At 40.1% G+C, this 22,264-nt stretch overlaps 2 protein-coding genes across 3 annotated transcripts; one reads left to right on the top strand and one right to left on the bottom strand.

The window, feature by feature from the left end:
* Positions 1 to 293: 293 nt before the first annotated feature.
* LOC146569516 (zona pellucida sperm-binding protein 4-like) lies at positions 294 to 3,353 on the bottom strand. The gene is made up of 8 exons (XM_085281863.1): positions 2,359 to 3,353; positions 1,982 to 2,166; positions 1,792 to 1,889; positions 1,553 to 1,713; positions 1,273 to 1,465; positions 816 to 978; positions 653 to 728; positions 294 to 572 (listed from the first exon to the last, which is right to left on the bottom strand). Exons 1-8 carry the CDS (start codon positions 3,296 to 3,298, stop codon positions 472 to 474), a joined length of 1,917 nt encoding a protein of 638 aa, XP_085137989.1. The 5' UTR covers positions 3,299 to 3,353; the 3' UTR covers positions 294 to 471.
* A 4,006-nt stretch (positions 3,354 to 7,359) lies between these two features.
* Positions 7,360 to 22,228, top strand: cax2 (cation/H+ exchanger protein 2). 2 transcript variants are annotated; one of them, XM_085281866.1, is made up of 20 exons: positions 7,360 to 7,504; positions 10,153 to 10,305; positions 10,396 to 10,502; positions 10,595 to 10,709; positions 12,120 to 12,236; positions 12,314 to 12,375; positions 14,106 to 14,258; positions 14,470 to 14,661; positions 14,750 to 14,849; positions 14,928 to 15,069; positions 15,152 to 15,335; positions 15,629 to 15,728; positions 16,124 to 16,257; positions 16,350 to 16,381; positions 17,748 to 17,893; positions 17,983 to 18,128; positions 18,202 to 18,296; positions 18,376 to 18,454; positions 18,559 to 18,667; positions 20,854 to 22,228. In XM_085281866.1, exons 1-20 carry the CDS (start codon positions 7,435 to 7,437, stop codon positions 20,925 to 20,927), a joined length of 2,310 nt encoding a protein of 769 aa, XP_085137992.1. In that variant the 5' UTR covers positions 7,360 to 7,434; the 3' UTR covers positions 20,928 to 22,228. The 2 variants fall into 2 exon arrangements, with proteins under 2 accessions (XP_085137992.1, XP_085137993.1); XM_085281867.1 differs by having other exon boundaries at positions 17,748 to 17,860.
* Positions 22,229 to 22,264: the final 36 nt, after the last annotated feature.

Here is a 22,264-nt window from a genome sequence, read left to right on the forward strand (position 1 = left end):
TGCTGTGAACCAATATCTAATATCTTGTTTTTTTGTTTTTGTTTGTTTTTGTTTGTTTGATAACAAACACCTTCCCAAAATCATTTTGGGAAGGTGTCTGTTATCTGTTAATCTTTTCTAAATATTTTCTTAAAATAAAGGGATGTGGTTGGGGAAAGATGACTTTTTGTATTTTATGTAGGATTCATTATAAAGGCATGACTTGGGTACTACAGAAATTGGTTCTCCTTTTTAGGAATGTCACTGGTAAAAAAGGTATAGTACAAGCAAAAAACAAACTAATTTGCATCATGTTGGAGCCAATACTTCTTTAATATAAATCTCAATGACATCATTAGACATATTTCTTCCTACAGCACACTTGAATTCTTTTCTCCTACATTATAATCTAATTTCCACTTCATACTACTAATAACCGTTTCATGTTGCAGATTTTTTTTTAACTTGTTGTTCTCAGCAAAGTTCTTGAGGTCAAGCTGTTAACTGCTCGGGAGAAGTCATGATCAGTGGCCCAGAGGAAACCACAGTCTTTGGTTCATTCGTCTTTTGGTCTTCAGCCTCGACATCTCTCCCTACACATGGAAATAGAAACATGATCAGATTGAAGGTCATTTTGCATTTGAATCTTAGAGACTATGAATTTATATCTTACTTGTCCTGTGGCATGCTGGCTCACAGCTGACAAACTGTCCGCTAACACACACGGCTGTGCTACAGTGAATGTACAGCTGAAGGAATAAGGATAAGCGTGTTGGTTAAAAGGGAAAAATATTTAGTTAGTGCAGAAACACTGCTCAAACTGATGTACTAATTACCTTTTCATGCAGTGGGTCCATTCCCTTCTGGTCCTTTACTGAGGAACCCACAAAGGTGAACATTTTGAAAACGAAACGCCGGTAATGACTGGGGAAGTCCAGGCCAGAGTTAGCACTCACTGGTACCAGTGAGGACAAGTAATTATCATCCCGGTATGGACATCTGGATGGAGTGCATGGAGAACAATTTTATTTAAGAGAACACTAGCCAACAGTTTTTTTGTCTTCAGCAATACCAGCTACGGGTAAGATCGATTATAAATAATATACTGTGTGTCCACTACAGACGAACCTTTCAGCTTATTAGATTATTGGATGATTTATCAAAACCATGTCTTTATTTCATTCCCAAATATTAATACAATTATTTTCTTCAAAAATCTAGCATTAAATACATTTTGATTAAAATTCTACATGTTGTCACAAACAGGACTGAGCACACTGGTATCTTATTTACCCGTCTATCAGAATGTCCCACTGGGGGAAGGAGTGAGGGAAAGGGCTTGTGGTTACCCAACAGCGACCAAGAGTCAAGACAAGCATCGGATCTGTCTTTTTGAGAAGCTGAACCTCCACGTACACAGGGTCCCTCAGGACTTTGGTCACAGGGTAGTCTGCTTCCGTATAGAACGAAGTATAGGCCACATCCACTGTGAGAGCAGACACGTCAATTATTATTACAAGATTTTACATTATCTTGCAAACGAATGGACTCTTTTAAGTTGGAATACACTTACATTCATTACAACCCTTTGTAAGGCATCGTCCATTGGCCAACCTCAAGACTACATTAATGGGTCCCATAGCAGAAACTGGCAGAGGGGGATTTTGTAACGGTAGGATTTCTACAATCACAGTTTCAACATCGGTGCCGATGTACCTACACTGGAAGATGAAGCTGAAAAAGAAAGTGATATCATGCTACACAGTCCAAAACTTTAATATAATGTCAGGACACTCTAAAATGTTTACTTACTGAAAGTGACTGTCTCGGGTAATAGATCCACGAGGCCCAACCCCCACCTGATATGAGGAAGTCATTCTGTTCTCATAGATTATTACACCAGGCTCCTCCTGCAAAAGGTTAAACGTGGTTGGTAAGATAACAATATTTACAAATATACCCTGCCTGACTGGTGGAAAAGTAGGAGAATACACTGTTTTACCATAAAGGTAGTGCCACAGGTAGTAACAGGAAACTGATATATGGCAAAGGCTGAATTGGAGTCAACATATGAACAGCCAGGACCACCTGTTGCCAGCGAGGTTGTCTGGAGGTCAAGGTGGGGTAGAGTAACATCTTTGGCGACAACAACAACAAATTGGGCATCCCGAGTGCACTGGACAGTCACTGGTGATAAAAAAAAAGTTGGCAGATAAAGGATTTGATGTTGCTGACAAACTGTAAACAACATAAAGATTAAGAACACCACTTTTACTTGAATATTTTTAGTGTAATCAGACTTCAAGGTTTTGTTGACAACAGCTTTGGATCAATTAATATAAGCCATTTATTAGATAAAACAAACCAAAGAAACCTCACCTGCCTTTCCAAAGTAGCACTGATTGCCATCAAAACAGCATTTTATGGATTCACACTGAGCACCTGAAATACCAGTAGTTCCGCATGGGACTCTCACACTTCTTTCCACATCACAGCTCTGAGCAGGTGGCAGCGTCGGAGGCAACTTTTGATTCTGTGGGACTTTTGGTTTTTGGGGAAAGTAATCATCGGATACTTGAGGAAAAGGTATGGCTTGCCCTGGAGGTGGTCGAGGTTGCTGGGGATTTTGTGGTATAGGAGGGATGTGCGGTGGAGGTGGAGGCGGAGGTTGTTTCTTGGGATTCTGCCACGGAGGAGGCTGATATGGCGGTGGAGGAGGAGGTCGAGGCTGTTGAGGATCTTGCGGTGGAGGAGGTCGGTATATTGGAGGGATCTGAGGGTTCTGGGGCTTTGGAAGAGGAGGAGGCTGGAATGGTGGAACTTGAGGGTTCTGGGGTTTCTGCCATGGAGGAGGCTGATATGGCGGAGGTGGAGGAGGAGGTCGAGGCTGTTGAGGATCTTGCGGTGGAGGAGGTCGGTATGGTGGAGGGATCTGAGGGTTCTGGGGCTTTGGAAGAGGAGGAGGCGGAAATGGTGGAACTTGGGGGTCCTGGGGTTTCTGCCATGGAGGAGGATTGTATGGCGGAGGTGGAGGAGGAGGTCGAGGCTGTTGAGGATCTTGCGGTGGAGGAGGGCGGTATGGTGGAGGGATCTGAGGGTTCTGGGGCTTTGGAAGAGGAGGAGGCGGAAATGGTGGAACTTTGGGGTCCTGGGGTTTCTGCCACGGAGGAGGACGGTACAGTGGAACTTGAGGGTCCTGGGGTTTCTGCCACGGAGGAGGCGCGAATGGTGGAACGTATTGAGCCTCCACCTCTGTCCCAGCTAAAGAGCCTAGCCAAGCTAGTGCCATGAAAAATTTGGCACTCCAGAACTTTGCCATGGTTTCTCAGCTGTCTGATCTGGACACTTCCAAAGTGCACAGTTTCAGTCAGCTGTACCATTTATTTGCTACCAACCCTAAAGTTTTTTTTTTTCTTATAAACCCACCTCCTCGGGCAAAAAAACCACCAATCAGAGCTTAGCAACTTTCGACAGTCAGAAACATTTAAATATCTGTTGACAAATCCAAAATCTGGGTCACACAAACCTTTTAAAGGTCTTCATAGCCTCAAATTGTATCTGTCACCAAATGTTTTTAAAACTAACACTGCATGGATCCAAACTGATAGCATGTCAGTGCAGCCTGATTTCGCAGTGACAGTTAAGTCCATAAATATTTGGAGAGAGGCTACTTTTTTTCTAATTTTGGTTCTGTACATTAACGCAATGAATTTTAAATTTAACAACTCAGATGCAGTCAAATGGTAGACTTTCAGCTTTAATTCGCTGGGTTGAACAAAAAAGACTGCATAAAAATTTGAGGAACTAAAGCATTTTTAACACAATCCCGTCATTTCTGGGACTCAAAACTATTTGGACAAATGAAATAACTGAAAATAAAATGTTTATTTCTGGTTTCAGGCAATGACAACCTGAATTCTTGAACTCATGGACATCACCAGATGCTGGTTTTCCATCTTTTTAATGCTCTGCCAGGCCTTTACTGCAGCAGCTTTCAGTTGCTGTTTGTTTGCAGGCCTTCCTGTCTGAAGTTTCATCTTCAACACGTGAAATGCGTGATCACTTGGGTTGAGATCAGGTGACTGAGTGTGTCATTCAAGAATATTTCACTTCATTGCTTTAATAAACTCCTGGGTTGCTTTGGCTGTATGTTTTGGGTCATTGTCCATCTGTATTATGAAAAGCCCCCAATCAGTTTGACTGTGTTTAGCTGGATTTGGGCAGACACTATCTTTGAAAACTTTAGAATTCATTTGGCTGCTTCTGCCCTTTGCCATATCATCAACAAACACTAGTGTCCCAGTGCCATCACACTGACTCCAGTATGTTTTACAGGTTATGTGGTATGCTTTGGATCATTAGCTGTTTCACACCTTCTCCATATGTACTTCTTAACTGGGTGAATGTGGCTCATAAGACAGACTGGGTCGTCTACCAATCGGAAAGTCTGTGGTTTGTGCCCCAAACTTCCTCATTCTGCATGTTGAAGCATCCTTGGACAAGATACTGAACCCTGAGTTGCCCCCAGTACATCCACTGGAGTGTGTTTGTTAAACAAGGTTCTTATCTATAGAAAACAAGGACTTTGCCATGGTTTGATCCCAGTTTTACCCAAAGAGCTCTAAAGTGAATGATTTATATTTGCTGCTACATTTACATGTAGGCATGAGATCTCAAAAGCCCCTTCCTATGTTGTATCAGCCTCCTACTCTTCATTTTCTTTTGGTTATGTGTAATATAATTTTGAGAAACTTGATAAGAAGTTGTATTGGTGGGAAAGGAGATGAAACTACAATAAAAGATCAGTGTGCTGGTCACAGTTTGAGATTAAAGAGTTTATTTACAGGTCCAACTCTGGGTCACAGAGACCTTTTTAGGGTCTGCGTGGCCTCAAGTTTTATTTGCCAGCAAATGTTCATTTTGCCAGAACGCAATAATCCGGACATCTCACATTTGACCTTGTCAGCTGTTTATCTTACTCCTCTAACAGTTGAACATTTACACAACATCGACATGTGAAGACAGGCAAACACAGTGGATATATGCACAGAATCTTAAGCTAAGCCAAATGTAATGCCAAACTACACATAAGATTAGTCAAATAATAGATTCTTATTTTGAATGCAAAAGATTAGTTAAAAACTATTCCCCCCCCCCCAAAAAAAAAAATTTCTTAAGATGCTAAATATTTTTTTCACAGTAAGCAATCTTTACAGATGAAAACTATGTTTGACTTGAACACAGCAGCTGAGGTTGAATAGTTTGTTTTCATACTTAGTAACAGTGAAATGACCTAGAAGTGGTAGATGAAATGAGAGCCAGTTTTTAAATGTAAAGGAGCAGTATTTCCCAGTACTTTCTTTCTTATCTTCTTCACCATACTGGACCAGCCTCCATTAGAGGAGAAAAAGGAGATAATGTTGACCCAGATTAAGCCTAGCTCACATAAAATGTGCAAGAGTTTTCAATCATCAGTCTCTAGTTTTACACGCTGGTGAGTTTAAGCAAATTTTCTGTGGGATCTTTTTGATTGCACCGTCTCTCATTCACCAGTCAAATCAGTCTGCACTGCTTTACTCTGAGTCTGCCTGAGTGCGACCATTTCCTTCTGAAATGCAAAGGTCTCTAACTTTACACTACAATGTAAAGCTTGTTTATCAGTTGCGGCCATGTGGCCAAAATTCAAATTCATGATTCCTCTGATTAAGTTATAACACTAGTTAAACCTGCTGCAAATGATAACAGGTTTATCCAGTGGAGGAGACGAGGACTGACAGCACTGTGTCTGTTGGGGACACATTTAAAAAATTGCCTGATAGATACAAACTAGCTCGTCAGGATTTCTATTTCAGGACCTCCAACTTAAACATCACTTTGACAAGAATGTTAAAGGACGCATATTAAATATATCAGATAATACTGAGACATTCATTTAAGCATTTATTTCTGAAATGTATAAAAGCACAAGTGGATAATTATAGAGGATCATTATTAATTTGAGGGGCCGTTCAATAAATTATATGAAGACTAAATGTGAATTGGCAATTGCAGTCACCTCTATAATGGACATCTATAATAAATATCAAAACAACTACAACAGCCATATATGTGGAGTGATTTTCATTGAAAAATTGTGTAGGTTTTTTTTTTCCTAACTCCAAAAAACTAAAGTCTGGACAGCTCAGATGGTTTCTGGAGCTGTCTGATCCTTAAACTATTCTGGGACAGTGTGCAGTATAGTGAGGGAGTTTCTGTGCTACAGTTCTAAATTAATTTATTTAAAATTTATTTAGATATATTTATGGTAGCAAGAAAGAAGCTGATAATAAGGCACTGACTTTGCAAAGAACCTCCTGTCTGGATTTAGAATGTAACCATTTTAAAAGTGTGTTTGGTGCTTATAGTACGAAACCTCTGCTAAAACCTAAAAACAGGACAAACCGCTTCATGTCATAGCTACATGTGACCATATCGTGGAGCTATTTGCTGTGTTTCTGCTGGCCTACAGTCATTTTCAAGTCAAACGCACCACATAACTGTGCAGTTTTGTTGTTTAGAAAATCTACACTCTTTAACACATATATACAACTAAATTGGCCCAGTTTATTATTATTTTGTTTTTCAGATATAGCAACCGCGGTCGTTTGTATGCCCACTGGATGTGGAGCATGAATAACCAAGAGAAATATATTGAGTGAAACTAAGCTGAAGGATGTGACCTTTTTAGTGAAAAAGAGCGATAAAAACAGAAAGAGAAACAGCTGTTTGTTGGTCCTTGGTATTAACGACCTGGGTTCTGATGCATTTCATAACATTTAGTAAGTTCAGTGCTGTCATTTATCTCGTTTTCTATTTACACCGAATTCTGTATTTTACCAAGATTCACAAACCTAAAATAGTCTCGTTGTATACCACACAAACCATGCGATATTTATGAAATACAATGTTTAATTCACTAATATGCCAGCATCATTATATAATTAATAAGAAGTGTTTGTTTCACGACTTGCACCGGACACCGGGAGTCCTTTGAAATGAATTAACTAAACTGGCAACACCTTCAGTACCAGCAACAGTTCAAGAAGGGTAAAAGACTCCATACCACTCACACTTAGCCTTTTTAATAACAAAATGTAATTATTGTAAAGTTAAATAGCTGAAATAAAAACAAATATACGTATATTAAAAATATATTTATTTATTTAGTCAGACGACTTTGTATTTTTATTTTTCAGTTAACAAAGGCTCGGCTGAGCTGAAGTGAACAGTTGTTGCGTTTTATTGTGGCTTTTCCCTTTAAGACGCCAGAGGCCTACATTTCCCATAATTCCACGCTCCATAACACTCATTAAATCAAGTGAGTCCACGCGACAGCGACAGCAGCATCCGAGGAGATGATCCGGTCAGGCTCCGGTAACACACTCAGCAAACGGTGAAGTGTTTTTACCGGCGGAGATGTCTCTGTCGTCCACGGGGAGCCCGGACACGACCAGCCGGAGGAGGAGGCCGGCTGAACACGCGCAAGGTGAGCGGCACGAGCTCATTATTTAGCGTCTTATAACTTTATTTGTTATGTGTCGCTAACAGCACCGTTATTACACTCCCCATTTTAACTGTCTCCGCTTTATTTCTGTCTGCGTAGGCTTTGTTTACACTGATATTTACAGGAGCTCATTATGGAGTTATTGCACGGTTGTGCTCTCAACTAATCAATGATAGCGCTCAACTAATTAACATATATTTCAGTTAATTTTTAGATTAATATAGACCTATAAATGTCATAAATAGTGCCCTCCTGTCCAGTGTCTTTATATGTACCTGACAAACGTTCCTGAAAGCCAAATATTACAACAGCCAATGTCCAGTTTTCACGCCATAGAGGCTTACACAAAGAAATAGAAAAGATATTAATTCATTACTGCATATTTAAACAATTCTTCCATTCTTACTCAAGCTTCTCTGTCACTTAAAGATAACAGCATTTTTAGTTACTTGTATTTGATTTCACAGGAACAAGGGTGATTTCTTTCTTAAAAGGCATTCTCAGTGTTCTCAAATACTCATGCACACTAAAGAACAAAATCACGATAGTGTATCGAGGTGATGCTGTGTGTGTGCACAGTCACTAACACCATCATATAACACTGCAGCTGCTGTATTTGCAGACACACTTAAGGAAGCCAACAAAAAAGCAGAACCAGGATAACAAAACAAGACTACCTAAAAGTGTGTGAGCCAATTTGAGCTGTTGAAAAAGGGAAGTCAGGACCGATGTGCCCACATTGCCTTTGATGCATCTGGTTTGTTATGTATCCATTCATTCATCAATCTTCTGTATCTTTCTGAATGGCTGCAGGCGCTTTCCTTGCTTTAATTGCTGTCACAAGTCTGGTTTCACTGTAACAAATCTAGCTACTTTAATCAGGTCAAGTTAAGATAGATAGAAAGCCTTTTATGCCCCTCAGGAGATCTATGTACACGTCTCATCATGTCATTGAATAATAATAATAATGAAAAATTTAAGAGATGAGGCGTTTTGTGTGCAGCTTTTGAAGGGACATAGAGGGAAGGCAAATCAGAATCTCCTCATCTACACTGACAGGTTTACAAAGCCCCTGTTTGTATGGCATGAGGGGGTCACTTAATGGTTGAGTTAGTAGGAAAATGATGACAGTCACATGATATTTCATTTGAATTCACCAGAATCACCAAGGCCAATATTTAAAGCAACAGATGAGGGGATATCTTGCAAAGAATTGTCTTCCAATCCTCCTGTACTCTGTGGTCCTGGAGGACGAGACAAGGGAAGTAGAACTAAATACAAAGCATATGAGGCAAGAGACCATCAAAATAAAACAAGAAGTAACTAACACTGAGAAAAAAGACAAACACATGGAGACAGGAGTGAAAGAACAGAATGGGGAACACAAAAGGCAAGTAACCTATTGCCAACAAAAGCTAAGCAAAGGACTCAAGGTGTAGAATAACCAACAGCTCATAAGAACAAGGGGCACATAAAGTCTAATCATTAAAAGACTAAAGAGCTCAAACATAAATCCCTTTTAAAAAGCAAAAAGAAATCATGAAACCACAAAAACCTCAAAACCTGGCGTCCACTGTGACACAGTGTATCTGATTCTATATGCACATCATACTTTTTGACCCAGATGCAATATGTGCAAGTGGGGAGCAAGATACTTAAAAACTGGCCTTCTCTGATTACTGTTTTAACCAGTGTGTGAATGTGTGTGTGAATGGGTGGATGACTGGATATGTAAAGCGCTTTGGGGTCCTTAGGGACTAGTAAAGCGCTATATAAATACAGGCCATTTACTTTGGAGAATCGATTGAGAGTCATGCTATTTTGATTTTTCTTCATGTGATGATTTTCTTGCTGAAGTCTTTTACAGAGTTGGGGTTACGGTGATTAGTGATTTTTGAAACAGTTTCCATGTGATGTCTTTATTTGTCTTATCAGTTCATAGGAGCGAGTGTTGGAATAGTTTGGCACAGCTTAACTGTTCGTGACATGCTGCGTTATTCTGCTTGAAACAGCCATCAGTGATGGGTGCTGAGGGGTCCTGAGTTTGTACTGAACCATTAATACACAGCAGGATGGATCCATAGTTTTCATGTTATTTACTCCAAATTCTAACTGTACCTGAATGTTCGCAAGAATTACAAATTGTAATTCTGCTTAGCTCAGATGTAACGAGTGGTTCTTTGAGATAATGTTGCCTTTCTGCATTCTCCTGTGATCTCTGGGCAGTGGATGTTTTTTTCAGACCATTCTCTATAAATCTGGAGATGGTTGTGGGTGAAAATCTGAAATACCATGAGTTGCTGAAATTGCTTTTTTCCCAGATTGCTCACTTCCAAATTCCAAATTGTTGTGATTCCGTGCTATAAAAATACAATTGAAATTAAATTGTCTGATTATTCTAAAAGTCATTGTAAATTCACTGCTGTGCCACAACAATATATTTGATTAAAACCTGATTGAACACAAAATGCTGCCTATTACCATATATTATGGGATGTCCTTTTCAGGCCCATGGACACCTGGCAAAAACAGCTCATGCTAAGTTCCAGTCTGGGTCTTTTTAAGGATGGCACTTGGTGTATGAATGCTGTCTTTGACATCTTTCAGTTTTTGTTTCTTTGGTGTTACAGATTCTTCAAGCGAGCATGATCCTCTGTTAGGTTACAGTAATGAACAGGCCCATGATCGACTGTGTGGCGCTCAGCACGCAGACTCCTCCACTTCATCTTCACAACACTCCTTATATTCTGCAACAAAATGCACTGCTGCATGTGCATGTGCATGTGAGTGTAGTTTACCAGTCTTTATATCCATATTCAGCTCTCCTGTTAAGAGATATTTGCAGCCATTTCTTGGTTATTTTCTCATTGTAGGTCCGAGCCATCATGCATGCGAAGACAGCTGGGAGGAAAGCCAAAATAAGAAAACCATCAGAGCCGAGAATGAAGTGGAAGCCAACAAACTGGTCAACAATTACAGAGTAAGAAACTGGAAGAGTTTTGCACAGGAAAAGAAAGTGAGCCGAGTTGAGGACACTGGAGTAATTGCTGTCTGTGTGTGCGTTTTTATCAGTTTGGGTTTAGAAAGTGGAAGAGCCACGTGACGGAGCGGCCGTTTGAAGGCCGGTCAGATGTTGTGAAAGAACTATACTCTGAGCTGAATGTCATAAAACCGCATTCAGGTCCAGGTATGTTTTGTTAATGTTTTTGTTTTATGTAAAGTTTGTGTTGATGCATGATATCAGTCTGTTAAATCTCGTGCATTATTTGTCATGTTCATTGAAGTTGAGCACAAAGATAATTGCTGAGAAACACTACAGCTAAATTACTGTAATGAAAGGGTAAATGTATTTAAAAAATGTATTTAAAAACTAAAATGTTTTCTTGTCCCTACGTCTCGGTTTAGAATAAGAGAAATAATAATAGTGATAGATTTGAAAGTTTGATGTCATAAATCGGCTGTGTGCAGGCAGGAGAGGACCCAAACGCAGACTCAATTGAGGCGAAACGTGAACTCAAAATGCAGCTTTATTGCAGAGAATTTAAAAAAGTGATAGAAAACTATACTGGGAACATAACTAGGAACACAGTGAAACACACGCAACTATGAGGGAGATCACGACACAGAACTGAGGGAGACGCTGACATAAATACACAGAAGGAAAACGAGGGAAGTGAGAACGCACGGGGAACACAACTAGACAAGAAAACATGGGACCTTCACAATAAAATACGAATCGAAGGAACATGACGCAAGAGTGGAGGAGAGGGAGCGAAGAAACATGAGGTAGAGAGAGGAGACATAACGAGCTGGGGAAACATAGAATAAACATGATGGAATAAAACACAAGGAGGGGAAACAAGGCACAAGCAACCACACAAAGACACAGAGGGAGACACAGAGGGCAAAAGCACGAAAATAAACGAAATAAACAAAAGCTAAACAGAATAACCAAGGTACTATAGAATAAACCCTTAACAAAGTGGACTTAAACATAATACAAAATGAGAAAAACACAAGAAACCTCAAAATGCTGGGTCAAATGACCCAGGATCATGACATTTGATCAAAGATTCAAGTCAGATTTAATATTGTAAAATAGCATCATTCTCCTTGGAAAAAGTGAGGAGTGAGTCAGAGGGAGTAAGACAGTTGTTACCATTTAACCAATTTACACACATTTTTTGTGCCTCGTTTTAGTTTTTAGTTGAGAAAATCTTTTATGAATGTTACTTTTAAAAAACCTTTGAAACCATCTTTGATATGAATTAGTTGTAGAAGATAAAACTGGCTGTCAAGTTCTTTTGAACACATTACATGTAACAACAATGAAGAAACTGATAAGACTTACAAATCCTTACCTGAACTAAATCTGATGACAATAGAATTTTTTGTTATTATATTTTGAGGCTTTAGTAACATTGTTAATAAAAAAGTGTCTGATAATAATAATCTGGAAGTGAAATCTGTCTATTTATTCTGTTCTTTTTTGCATTAATTAATGAAATTTAAGTTAAATTATATTCATAAATCCTAAAAGCGTAAAGATATTTCTGCTGAAACACTTCTTTCATTCTCTGTGTCCTTCTGCTGTCAGGTCATTTCATCACATGTGGAAACCTAGCCTACGTGCTCCTGTTTGGTTGGTGGGTTTCTCTGGCATATTTCCTGGTTGGCACACTGATGTTCATCACTGTTACTGGGGTACCGTATGGTAGGTGAGGTAATAGATAATGATAATAATTGATCATCTGCAATTCCCTTTGTTCTTCACTCTGTTTCTGTCTTCAGGTAAACTGTGCTGGAAGCTGTGCTGCTACTTCCTGTGGCCGTTTGGCAACCCAATCCACGAGGTGCTGTTTGGGTTGAGTTAATATTCCTGCTGTTGTCTGTGGTTCTTTTCATTTAGCCGGCATCAGACTGATTCACAGTAAATCCGGTAGTTTCTTCATTGACTCGTGGTCATTAAAGCAGAAGTCGTGTTTTTCTGAATGATGTCACAAGTCTGCAACAGTGCATTTGCAACAACTTGTTATGGCGACACGTTCAGGGTGCAAGGGCGACTTTGAACACCCTCAGTGAGTTCCCTCAGTGTGTCCCTAACGCCTCCTTCCTCTGACTTGTTATTCTGTTTTATGTCCCTGTCCTCCATTGCTTCTTTGTATCTTTGTCTCCGTGTTTAGTTTTTGTTTTGGTACTTCCTGTTTGAAGGTTTGTTTTCTGTTGTTTATGGATTAGTTTTACTCCTGGTCTAGACGTTTTCACAGCTCAAACTACATATCTCTCAGACTTATACTTTGATTTATCCCTTTGATTAAGAATAAAGTTACTATTAGCAAAATAAGAGTTTCAATTATCACTCCAAAAATGAAAGTGAAGATTGTGAAAAGACTGGATTTTAACCCTTTTCACCCTCTCTCAGATGTAATGAGAGGTAAACCAGGAAACTTCGATCTCTCTCTGTCCCACTTTTCTCGACAGTCCCCTTAATTTTCCTGATAATCTTCACTTGTATGGGATTGTGCTTGTTATCCTCCTGTTCGTTATTCCTTAATCCCCCCTCTCTCTCCTTCTCTTAGTCTGTGTCACAGCATCTGTATTTGTTCCTCATACACAGAGAGGTGTACTGTGAAGTGAGATTAATGGCTCAACGAGCTTAAAGTCAAAGTTTTCTGTGTCATGAAACTGTCTTTATATATTACCTGCTTAAATCAGCATGGTAGCGTATGCCGAACACATAACCTGGGCCCTATACTACGAATTCATTCAGCATTCCCAGGGTATCTTTCTGTTATCTGGATTTACTTACCCTAAAATTGGAAATCAGGATAAACAGTCACATGAAGCTGGTCATCAGTTTGTTACGTTAACCCAGGCTTTCTCCTGCGCATTCACATAAAAGGGTGTTGGCAGCATCTGACCAATCAAAAAGAGGGTGTTTTAAGGGTCATTTGACTCTTCTCTCCTCCACAGAAAATGATCCCTATGACATCTATTTTGAAATATTATCAAATGGTGACTAAAAAACTATGAACAACGTAGAATATCTAATAGTAAAACTGAAAAAAAAGAACAAGAGATGATGCTTAATTGTTAATCTGGTGATTTAATGCACAGCATGGAAAAATAAGCTTTTTAATTGCAGTTAATTGGTCAGTAGGCAGTAATTTTATGCCATGTTTCCACTGACTCTTTCATTTACAGCATGTTTTAAGTCAGGCTTGGCCAACTCCAGGCCTCGAGGGCCAGTGTTCCTGCAGGTTTTAGATCTTACCCTGGGTCAACACACCTGAATCAAATGATTAGTTTATTACCAGGCCTCTGGAGAACTTCAAGACATGTTGAGGAGATAATAGCCATTGAAATCAGCAGTGATGGATCAAGGACACATCTAAAACCTGCAGGACACCGGCCCTTCGGCCTGGGTTTGGACACCACTGTTTTAAGTACATTGTAGAATCTTTGCTGCAGGAATACCTTAAATGTGTGCATGTTGTTAAGTTGTACCTTAATAAAACCACTGAATAGACCTGAAGCATGAAGCATGATTGTAAAAGACATCTTTTTGGTTGTGTTCCTCCAGATGGGAAATACACTGAGGCGATGCTGTGAGCGCGCACCAGACTGTGAATGCAGTATGGAGGCGGAAGAAGATAACTCACCATTTCTGCTGCCATCACCCACAGAGGTGCCAGTCCCAGAGATGCCAGACCGACCTCTGCGCACTCCTTACTGGGTAAATGTTCACACTTAAAAACATATATATAGATACCGGAAATTCACAAGTAAGACTTTGGCATTTAGTGCAGAGGGTGTTGCTTGCTGTAATTTGCAGTACTGGGTTATAGAAGTAAAACTGACCTAGCACTGAATACATTGCATGTTTAGCAGATTTTTTGCTGCAAGTGTAACATATCGTTATACAATGTGCCCTTCTTGTTGTACAGCGTCGTTTTGCCACCTATGTGTGGCTGCTGCTGGGATATCCTCCTCTGGTGGTCGTTCACTCTCTGGCGTGCTTCATCTCCTGGATCCTGGTCTTCACCATTCCAGTTTTCAAGATGAACGCACGAACTCTGGGCGTCATCCTCCTGCTGCCTCCTGAGGATGTGTCTATCTCTGCTGGCTCACAGAGGAAGGTACAGGTGACACGTAGTGTTTATTGGTCACTGCATAGTCCTGGGGAGTTCCTAATGCACCATTTTCTTTGGTTTTCTTCACTTTTAGCATCAGGGCTATGAGACCAGAGCGCTACTGTGTTGCTACCACGCTGCCAACTGGTACTACTACAAGTACACGATTGATGGGATTAATGTGTTTGCTGCCAGTATCCTTTTACACATAAAATGTGTGTGTTTCCTTCTGTGATATAAAGACCTGTTATTATCCTTGACTCCTGTCTCAGACCTCCTCCCTCTAGTGATAGTTGCCCTGGTAACTGGATATATTGACAGAGAAAACAAGTACGCCAGCTCCGATGTCAAATTCACCATAGCAGTTGGCTCCATCATACCTCTGTCATATTACATTGGCATGGGAATTGCCAGGTAAGTATTTTTCATTAACCATTAACACCTCGAGAAGCAGAACAGAGTCTCTGATTTTTATATTTCGTTTTTGCATTTGCAGCATTTCAGCTCAGAGTAACTTTGCTGTGGGCGCTGTGGTCAACGCCACCTTTGGTTCCATCACAGAACTGACCTTTTACATCACAGCCCTGCTCAGAGGTCACCAGAAAGCTAACACCTGTCTGGAGGAGGTTGTTAAGGCTGCGCTGACTGGGACACTGCTTGGATGTATCCTCTTTATTCCTGTGAGTCAAGCTTCATCTTGTTTAGCTTGCTTAGGTTTGTTAGTTGGTTAGTTAGTAGGTAAGACTTACCTACAGCCTTTTGGCACTGCACTGCTGTGCACAACAACATGAATGGCTAATATGTTGGAAAGTCTACCTGTACAAAAAAAGAAAAAATGCTAGTACGTCAGTTTTTAAGTAACACAGTTAGTGCCAGCACCAGTATACTTTATATATATTTTCAAGGCGTAGGTTTGAGAAATGTGTTAAATAAGCATGTATGAGTGAGACGTCATGTTTTGTTTGCTTTTCAGGGCATTTGCATGATAATTGGAGGTCTCCGTCACAGTGAGCAAAGGTTCAACAGCCGTTCTGCCGGAGTGAGCTGCGCGCTGCTTTTCATCTCTATAGGAGGCACGTATTTGAAAATCAGCACACGCAGAAGGCTGCAGAAGCAGTTCAGACTGCCACATGAAAATATGTGAATAGCATGTATGTGCCACAATCAGAAAACAAATGTTTATGCCTGCGATAGTTTTATTTCATTGTTTTTGTTAGTAAGTAACACCCGCAGCAGATGTCGGCCATTATAATCTCTGGATATTAAATAATCAAATGCAAATACCATCGAACTGGTGCCCTTAAAACACCGAATACAAGCTAAGTCTAAGAGGATTGTCTTCATGAATCAAGTCAGCTGAAAGCAGCACGAACAGTTTGTTTTTATTCTCCCCAGAAACATCTTATAGTTTAAAAACATTACAAACAGTGTTAAACACTCACTTCCCTCCTCTGAATGTTATTGGCAGGTGTGTTCGCACCCACGCTCTTCTCTAAGGCTTATGGGAACTTGGTGTGTGACTCCTGTACCAACTCTACCGGGGCAAACAGCACAAGCAACAGCAGCGGGCCGTTTGTCTGCCACAACTGCCACTATGACCTGGTAGGTATCATTAGCCAGGAGGACACCCTGTCCGTATGCACTGTACTGCACATGTACAATGTTTTTATTGTTGTTGTTGTTGTTTTCAACAGAGCAATGGTACACTGTTTCACAACCATGTCCAGTAAGTTATTTTTCAAATTTATCTACTAATAAAAATTTGTTTTAGAACTGCACAGTTAATTTTCAAGAACTTGCTTGGACCCCCTTTTTCCTTCAGTTCAATAGGGAGAAATCATTTGTAAGAACTGAAAAAGATTTTTGAGATACAGAATTAATTTAAGCCATTTGGCAATTAGACTCCGATGTCCCATCATAGCAGAACAAAGCCCAGCAGTGAGGAATTATGAGAGGACACCTGGAGGATAGGTGAAGATGAAGATGAAGGCTTAGATATTGAGCTGGATATGGTGAGGAAGTGGCCTGTAGGAATGAGACCCAAAAAAACAGAATGACAAAAAAGGATGCAGGCTGGAGAAGGCGAGCAGCAAAATGATTGGACTAAAGCAATGACGTCTGCTTTGAGCGCAGGGAAAATGGAAGCGATGTAAAGAAAGGTTAGCAGCTGAAACACCCGAATGTTGTTGCAGAAATTGAGACTCATTGGACCATGGGAACAACCATAGTGTTGCTAATTACATATTTGAATTAATAAGCAATTAAACGGGTGTACCTATCAAAGTGGCCGGTGAGGTGTTCTAAGCGGATTCTCCAATTTAACGTACCAACTTAACTTTTTATTAAAGTGATCATTGTTGGGTGGTGCAGTGGTGAGCACCGTTACATCACAACAAGAAAGCTCCTGGTTCGGACCTGCTGGCCAGCTGCGGGGCTTCTGAGCATCATCCCTGTGTCTGTGTCTCACAGTTCAAAGACATGCATGTTAGTCCGAGTGGTTATTCTGAATTGGCAAAGGTGTGGTCTGTCTCTCTTTCCCAATGTTACTGGGATTGGCTCCAGCAGTTAAAAGTATAGATGGATATAATTGGGAATTACTTTGACATTGTAATTTGAAAGTGACTATCTGATGTTGCTAAATCTAAATATTCCCTAAATTACTTTTAGGGCTTTTCTCTTTTCCTAGCCATCCATTTTCTTGACCTCTATCCCAGCAGATCCAAGATTAGAGGCAGGGTTCACCATGGATAGGTGCCCACTCTGTCAAGGGACCTAAACCGCAAAACCGTTCAGGCTCCCATCTAAACCTAAAGTCAAATTAGAATAAACAGTTCACCTCTGCAGGACGCGAGGAGAACACGCAATCTCCACACAGACAGTCCTGACCCCACCAGGAGATTCAAACCATGGACCCTTCCACTGTGAGGTAGCAAAGCTAACTGCTGCACCAGTCTAATGAAACAAATCTTCCTGGAGAGGAGTAATTCAATCTGAAGCTGTAGAAACTGTGTCTAAAAACCACACATTAAGGCCTCATTCATCATCATTTTGCTGCACTTGCTGCTCATTAATTGTGCAATGTTTGTTTTTAGGCCTTTGGTGTACACCGTGTGTGCCCTCCTGCCCGTTGCCTACATCATCGGTCTGCTCTTCACTCTGAAGACGCACTCCCACATTTACAACATCCACGTAGGAGAAGTACAGGGTATGAATCACTCTAACGAGTCACACTTAACAGGTCAGCCAAAAATTTCATGTTACATTTTGCTATTTTAGAGAAAAGTGAGCTGTGTTTGATGCTTACTTACAATACTATAATCTCACCAGTGAGTGGCCACCACGGGACGGTGGTCCACTGGTCACGCTGGAGGTCTCTGGTCATCCTCATCTTGGCTACGGTGCTCACGTCTGCTTGTGCCGATCTTGCCACCGAGCACATTCAGCCCATACTAAGCCAACCAAACATCTCTCAGGTAAGTACACGGATCTGAGCACGCTCAGGCTGTTTGTATGTTATAGCTTTAATGTTTTCTTCTCTCCCGGCAGTATTTCATCGGGGTGACCGTTCTGGCTATGGTTCCTGAGATCCCCGAGATTGTTAACGGGATCCAGTTTGCACTCCAGAACAACATCAGTCTCAGGTACATCCCGTCTCATCAATAAGCTACAGGAACAGTTTGAAGAGCATCATTTGTATCTACTTTTCTTTTTTTATTCCAGCCTCGAGGTGGGAAGCTGTATCGCTGTGCAGGTCTGCATGCTACAAATACCAATACTGGTCCTATTTAATGCTTTCTATGTAAGCCTTCATTTTAATCCTTCATTTATTCATATATAAATACAAGTCATTCTGCTGCTTTACAGTGTTTTATAATAGACACAATCTATCTCTGCCTTTCCCAGGATGTGGGATTTGTGTTGATTTTCAGTGACCAGCACCTGTGGGCCAGCATCTTCAGTGTGATCTTGGTCAACTACATCTTCATGGATGGCAAGTGTGATTATTTTCAGGGTAAGTTAAAGTTAGTAAGTTTAAAAGATTTTGGAGCTGAAATTGTGGATAGCTGGCTCTTGTATCATATACAGTGGGATGCAAAAGTTTAGGCAACCTTGTTAATAGTCATTATTTTCCTGTATAAATCTTTGGTTGTTACAATAAAAAATGTCAGTTAAATATAACATATAGGAGACACACACAGTGATATTTCAGAAGTGAAATGAGGTTTATTGGATTGTGTGCAATAATTGTTCAAACAAAATCAGGCAGGCGCATAAATTTGGGCACCACAAAAAAAGAAATGAAATCAATATTTAGTAGATCCTCCTTTTGGAGAAATTACAGCCTCTAAACGCTTCCTGTAGATTCCAATGAGAGTCTGGATTGTGGTTGAAGGTATTTCGGACCATTCCTCTTTACAAAACATCTCTAGTTCATTCAGGTTTGATGGTTTCCGAGCATGGACAGCTCTCTTTAACTCACACCACAGATTTTCAATAATATTCAGGTCTGGGGACTGAGATGGCTACTACAGAACGTTGTACTTGTTCCTCTGCATGAATGCCTTAGTGGATTTTGAGGAGTGTTTCAGGTCGTTGTCTTGTTGAAAGATCCAGCCCCGGCGCAGCTTCAGCTTTGTCACTGATTCCTGGACATTGGTCTCCAGAATCTGCTGATACTGAGTGGAATCCATGTTCCTCCATGCATAACGCCCCTTGTTATGCACAAATAACTCAATCTTAGTTTCATCAGTCCCCAGCACCTTATTCCAGAATGAAGCTGGCTTGTCCAAATGTGCTTTAGCATACCTCAAGCGGCTCTGTTTGTGCTGTGGGCAGAGAAACGGCTTCTTCTGCATCACTCTCGCATACAGTATCTCCTTGTGTAAAGTGCGCCGAATAGTTGAACGATGCACAGTGACTCCATCTGCTGCAAGATGATGTTGTAGCTCTTTGGTGCTGGTCTGTGGGTTGACTCTGACTGTTCTCACCATTCGTCGCTTCGGTCTATCCGAGATTTTTCTTGGTCTGCCACTTCGAGCCTTAACTTCAACTGAGCCTGTGGTCTTCCATTTTCTCAATATGTTCCTAACTGTGAAACAGACGGCTTAAATCTCTGAGACATCTTTCTGTATCCTTCCCCTAAACCATGATGGTGAACAATCTTTGTCTTCAGGTCATTTCAGAGTTGTTTTGAGACCCCATGTTGCTACTCTTCAGAGAAAATTAAAAGAGGAGGGAAACTTACAATTGACCCCCTTAAATACTGTTTCTCATTATTAGATTCACCTTTGTATGTAGGTCAGGGGACACTGAGCTTACCAAGCCAATTTGAGTTCCAATAATTAGTTCTAAAGGTTTTGGAATCAATAAAATGACAACAGTGGCCAAATTTATGCACCTGCCGGATTTTGTTTAAACAATTATTGCACACTTTCTGCAAATCCAATAAACTTCATTTCACTTCTCAAATATCACTGTGTGTCTCTCCTACATGATATATTTAACTGACATTTTTTATTGTAACAACCAACGATTTATACAGGAAAATAAAGACTGTTAATGAGGTTGCCCAAACTTTTGCATCCCACTGTATGTGCATTTAAGAAACAGAATTTTTACAATGTGCTCCCCCTTTGTGAAATACATCACATAAGACTATAAAAGGGGTCCATGCACTGTATTTTTGCATTACTAATGGGTGTTTTGAAATCTAAAACTTTAACCAAAAACAAAAAAACCAGAGTGAGCTGTTTTTCCCCTGAAGGGCGGGAGCATGTAAAAATGTGTAAAATGTAAAAATAAAAACTTTATACTGCCCAGTTTTTTTATGGATGGTCTTAAAACTTCAAAACAATATACTAGGCCTTGGGGGACAGGAGTATCCTAGTTGGCTAAGCTTTTGACCTTGAAAGTTGATCATTGCCAAAAAAATTTAAAGTAACCACATCAAGTCATATGAAATTCGATACGACTCCCTACAACATCCCTACAATAACGGAACAACAGGCTGACATTAGCATATTGTAATAAAAACATCATGGATATAGCCCTTGCCCTTTGGAAGGAGTTTTGCTCTCTAGTTGCTCTTGTTTACTCCTTAGGCATATCTGGGATCTGATACTAATGGCAGCTGAAAGACCTGAATCTTATTTTAGGGTGTTTTGATCCAGTGTGGTTTGGTGTTTTTTTTTCTCCCAGGTACAGCTCTGGTGGTCGTCTACCTCATCCTCCTGGCTCAGTACTACTTTGCTCCATCTCCAGCCGGCTGTTGAACGTTGGATGGGGATTTTTTGCACAAATTGCCGATTTTTTTTTTTGGCAGGTTCTTATCTCGTCAAATTATGCATAAATGTCGATGGGGGAAATCCCAAATGGAACCTTTAATTTTTTTAATCTATTTTATTTCTTTTATTGTAATCATACTTGAGACAAAACTAAAAATTGTAAGCTCAGGATGGTACTTTTGTGACTAGTGCTGTTAAAAAAAAAAAAAAAAAAAGTATATTTTATAAACTGACATAATTAACAGCAATGAGAGATCAACTATTTTTACTGTACAACAGGAGTTTCTGCACTGATCATACTTTAAAGCAACAATTGTGATGAAGTCTGTATATTTTAACTGCAGTAAAATTTTGTGTGTGTGATGTGACATTTTTAAATGAGTCGTGTGAATTATGTTAGAAAGTTTACCCTCTTTTACATCACACAGTGCTTAACAGATTTTATGATTCAAACACAGCCTCAGATGAACGACAACAGCATGAGATATTACACAGTGTCATTATTTAACCAAAGCTACGCCAAAACAGAAGCAGTGTGTGAACAACTACCACACACCCCGTTTGTTCATGCACAGCTCTCAGTCCCGGGACAGGATTTCAGTTGGATGCAAGTCTGGAGTTTGAAATGTCATTGCTACACTTCAATTTGCTGCTGTGCTTCAGATCATTTTGTTGCATTACCCAATTTGGCCACGACTCATCAGTTAGATGGCCTTGTATTCGACTCTAAAATACTTTAATATTCAGAGTTCATGGTCGACTCAATGACTGCACGTGTCCCAAGTCCCGTGGCTGTCAAACCACCATCCCTTGGAGACCCCTAGGGGGTCTTACCACACATTAATCCCTAGCATTTAATTGTGACTGAGTTTTATTGTACAGCACTTTAGTCAACCTGTGTTGTTTTTAAAATATGCTTATAAATAAAACAGACTTACCAAAAGGAGTTCTTCCTTCCCACCATCAAGTACATTTGATTAGCAGCATCTGGCTTGTACTTAGCCTCTTATAGAGGCAGTAAGATGGTACCTAGCTTTAACTGCTTTCTACATTTATTTATTTTTTTTTTTTATTTGTTTTTGTTAAATAAATGACTGTATTATTCTGCCGTTTGTTCATTTTAGGTTGTATTACCCAATTGTAATGTTTCAGATGATGTTTTAAGGTACACACTGATACGCAACACCTTAGACCTGAACGCTCGTGTACTCAATTTTTCAAAAGACTAACTGGAAACCAGGCATGGCAGGCTGTGCCAGCAAAGATTTGTTCTCTATGAACAGGCTATGGGGGGGGGAAAAAAAAAAAAAAAAAAAAAAAAGTCA

This window comes from Mchenga conophoros, linkage group LG7 (assembly GCF_057382185.1).
Source record: "Mchenga conophoros isolate Kocher_MC1m ecotype Shallow Benthic linkage group LG7, M_conophoros_male_GT1.1, whole genome shotgun sequence".
Taxonomy (NCBI): domain Eukaryota; kingdom Metazoa; phylum Chordata; class Actinopteri; order Cichliformes; family Cichlidae; genus Mchenga; species Mchenga conophoros.

What these genes read in the sequence shown, in the direction of transcription:
- LOC146569516 (XM_085281863.1), bottom strand. Translation starts at nt 3,298, where the DNA reads ATGGCAAAGTTCTGGAGTGCCAAATTTTTCATGGCACTAGCTTGGCTA. An exon ending in ACCCGAGACAGTCACTTTCA is followed by an intron (nt 1,714 to 1,791) that starts GTAAGTAAACAT and finishes TTTCTTTTTCAG; the next exon opens with CTTCATCTTCCAGTGTAGGT. An exon ending in TACAAAGGGTTGTAATGAAT is followed by an intron (nt 1,466 to 1,552) that starts GTAAGTGTATTC and finishes CTGCTCTCACAG; the next exon opens with TGGATGTGGCCTATACTTCG.
- cax2 (XM_085281866.1), top strand. Translation starts at nt 7,435, where the DNA reads ATGTCTCTGTCGTCCACGGGGAGCCCGGACACGACCAGCCGGAGGAGG. An exon ending in ATTGGCATGGGAATTGCCAG is followed by an intron (nt 15,070 to 15,151) that starts GTAAGTATTTTT and finishes TTGCATTTGCAG; the next exon opens with CATTTCAGCTCAGAGTAACT. An exon ending in ACAACTGCCACTATGACCTG is followed by an intron (nt 16,258 to 16,349) that starts GTAGGTATCATT and finishes TGTTTTCAACAG; the next exon opens with AGCAATGGTACACTGTTTCA.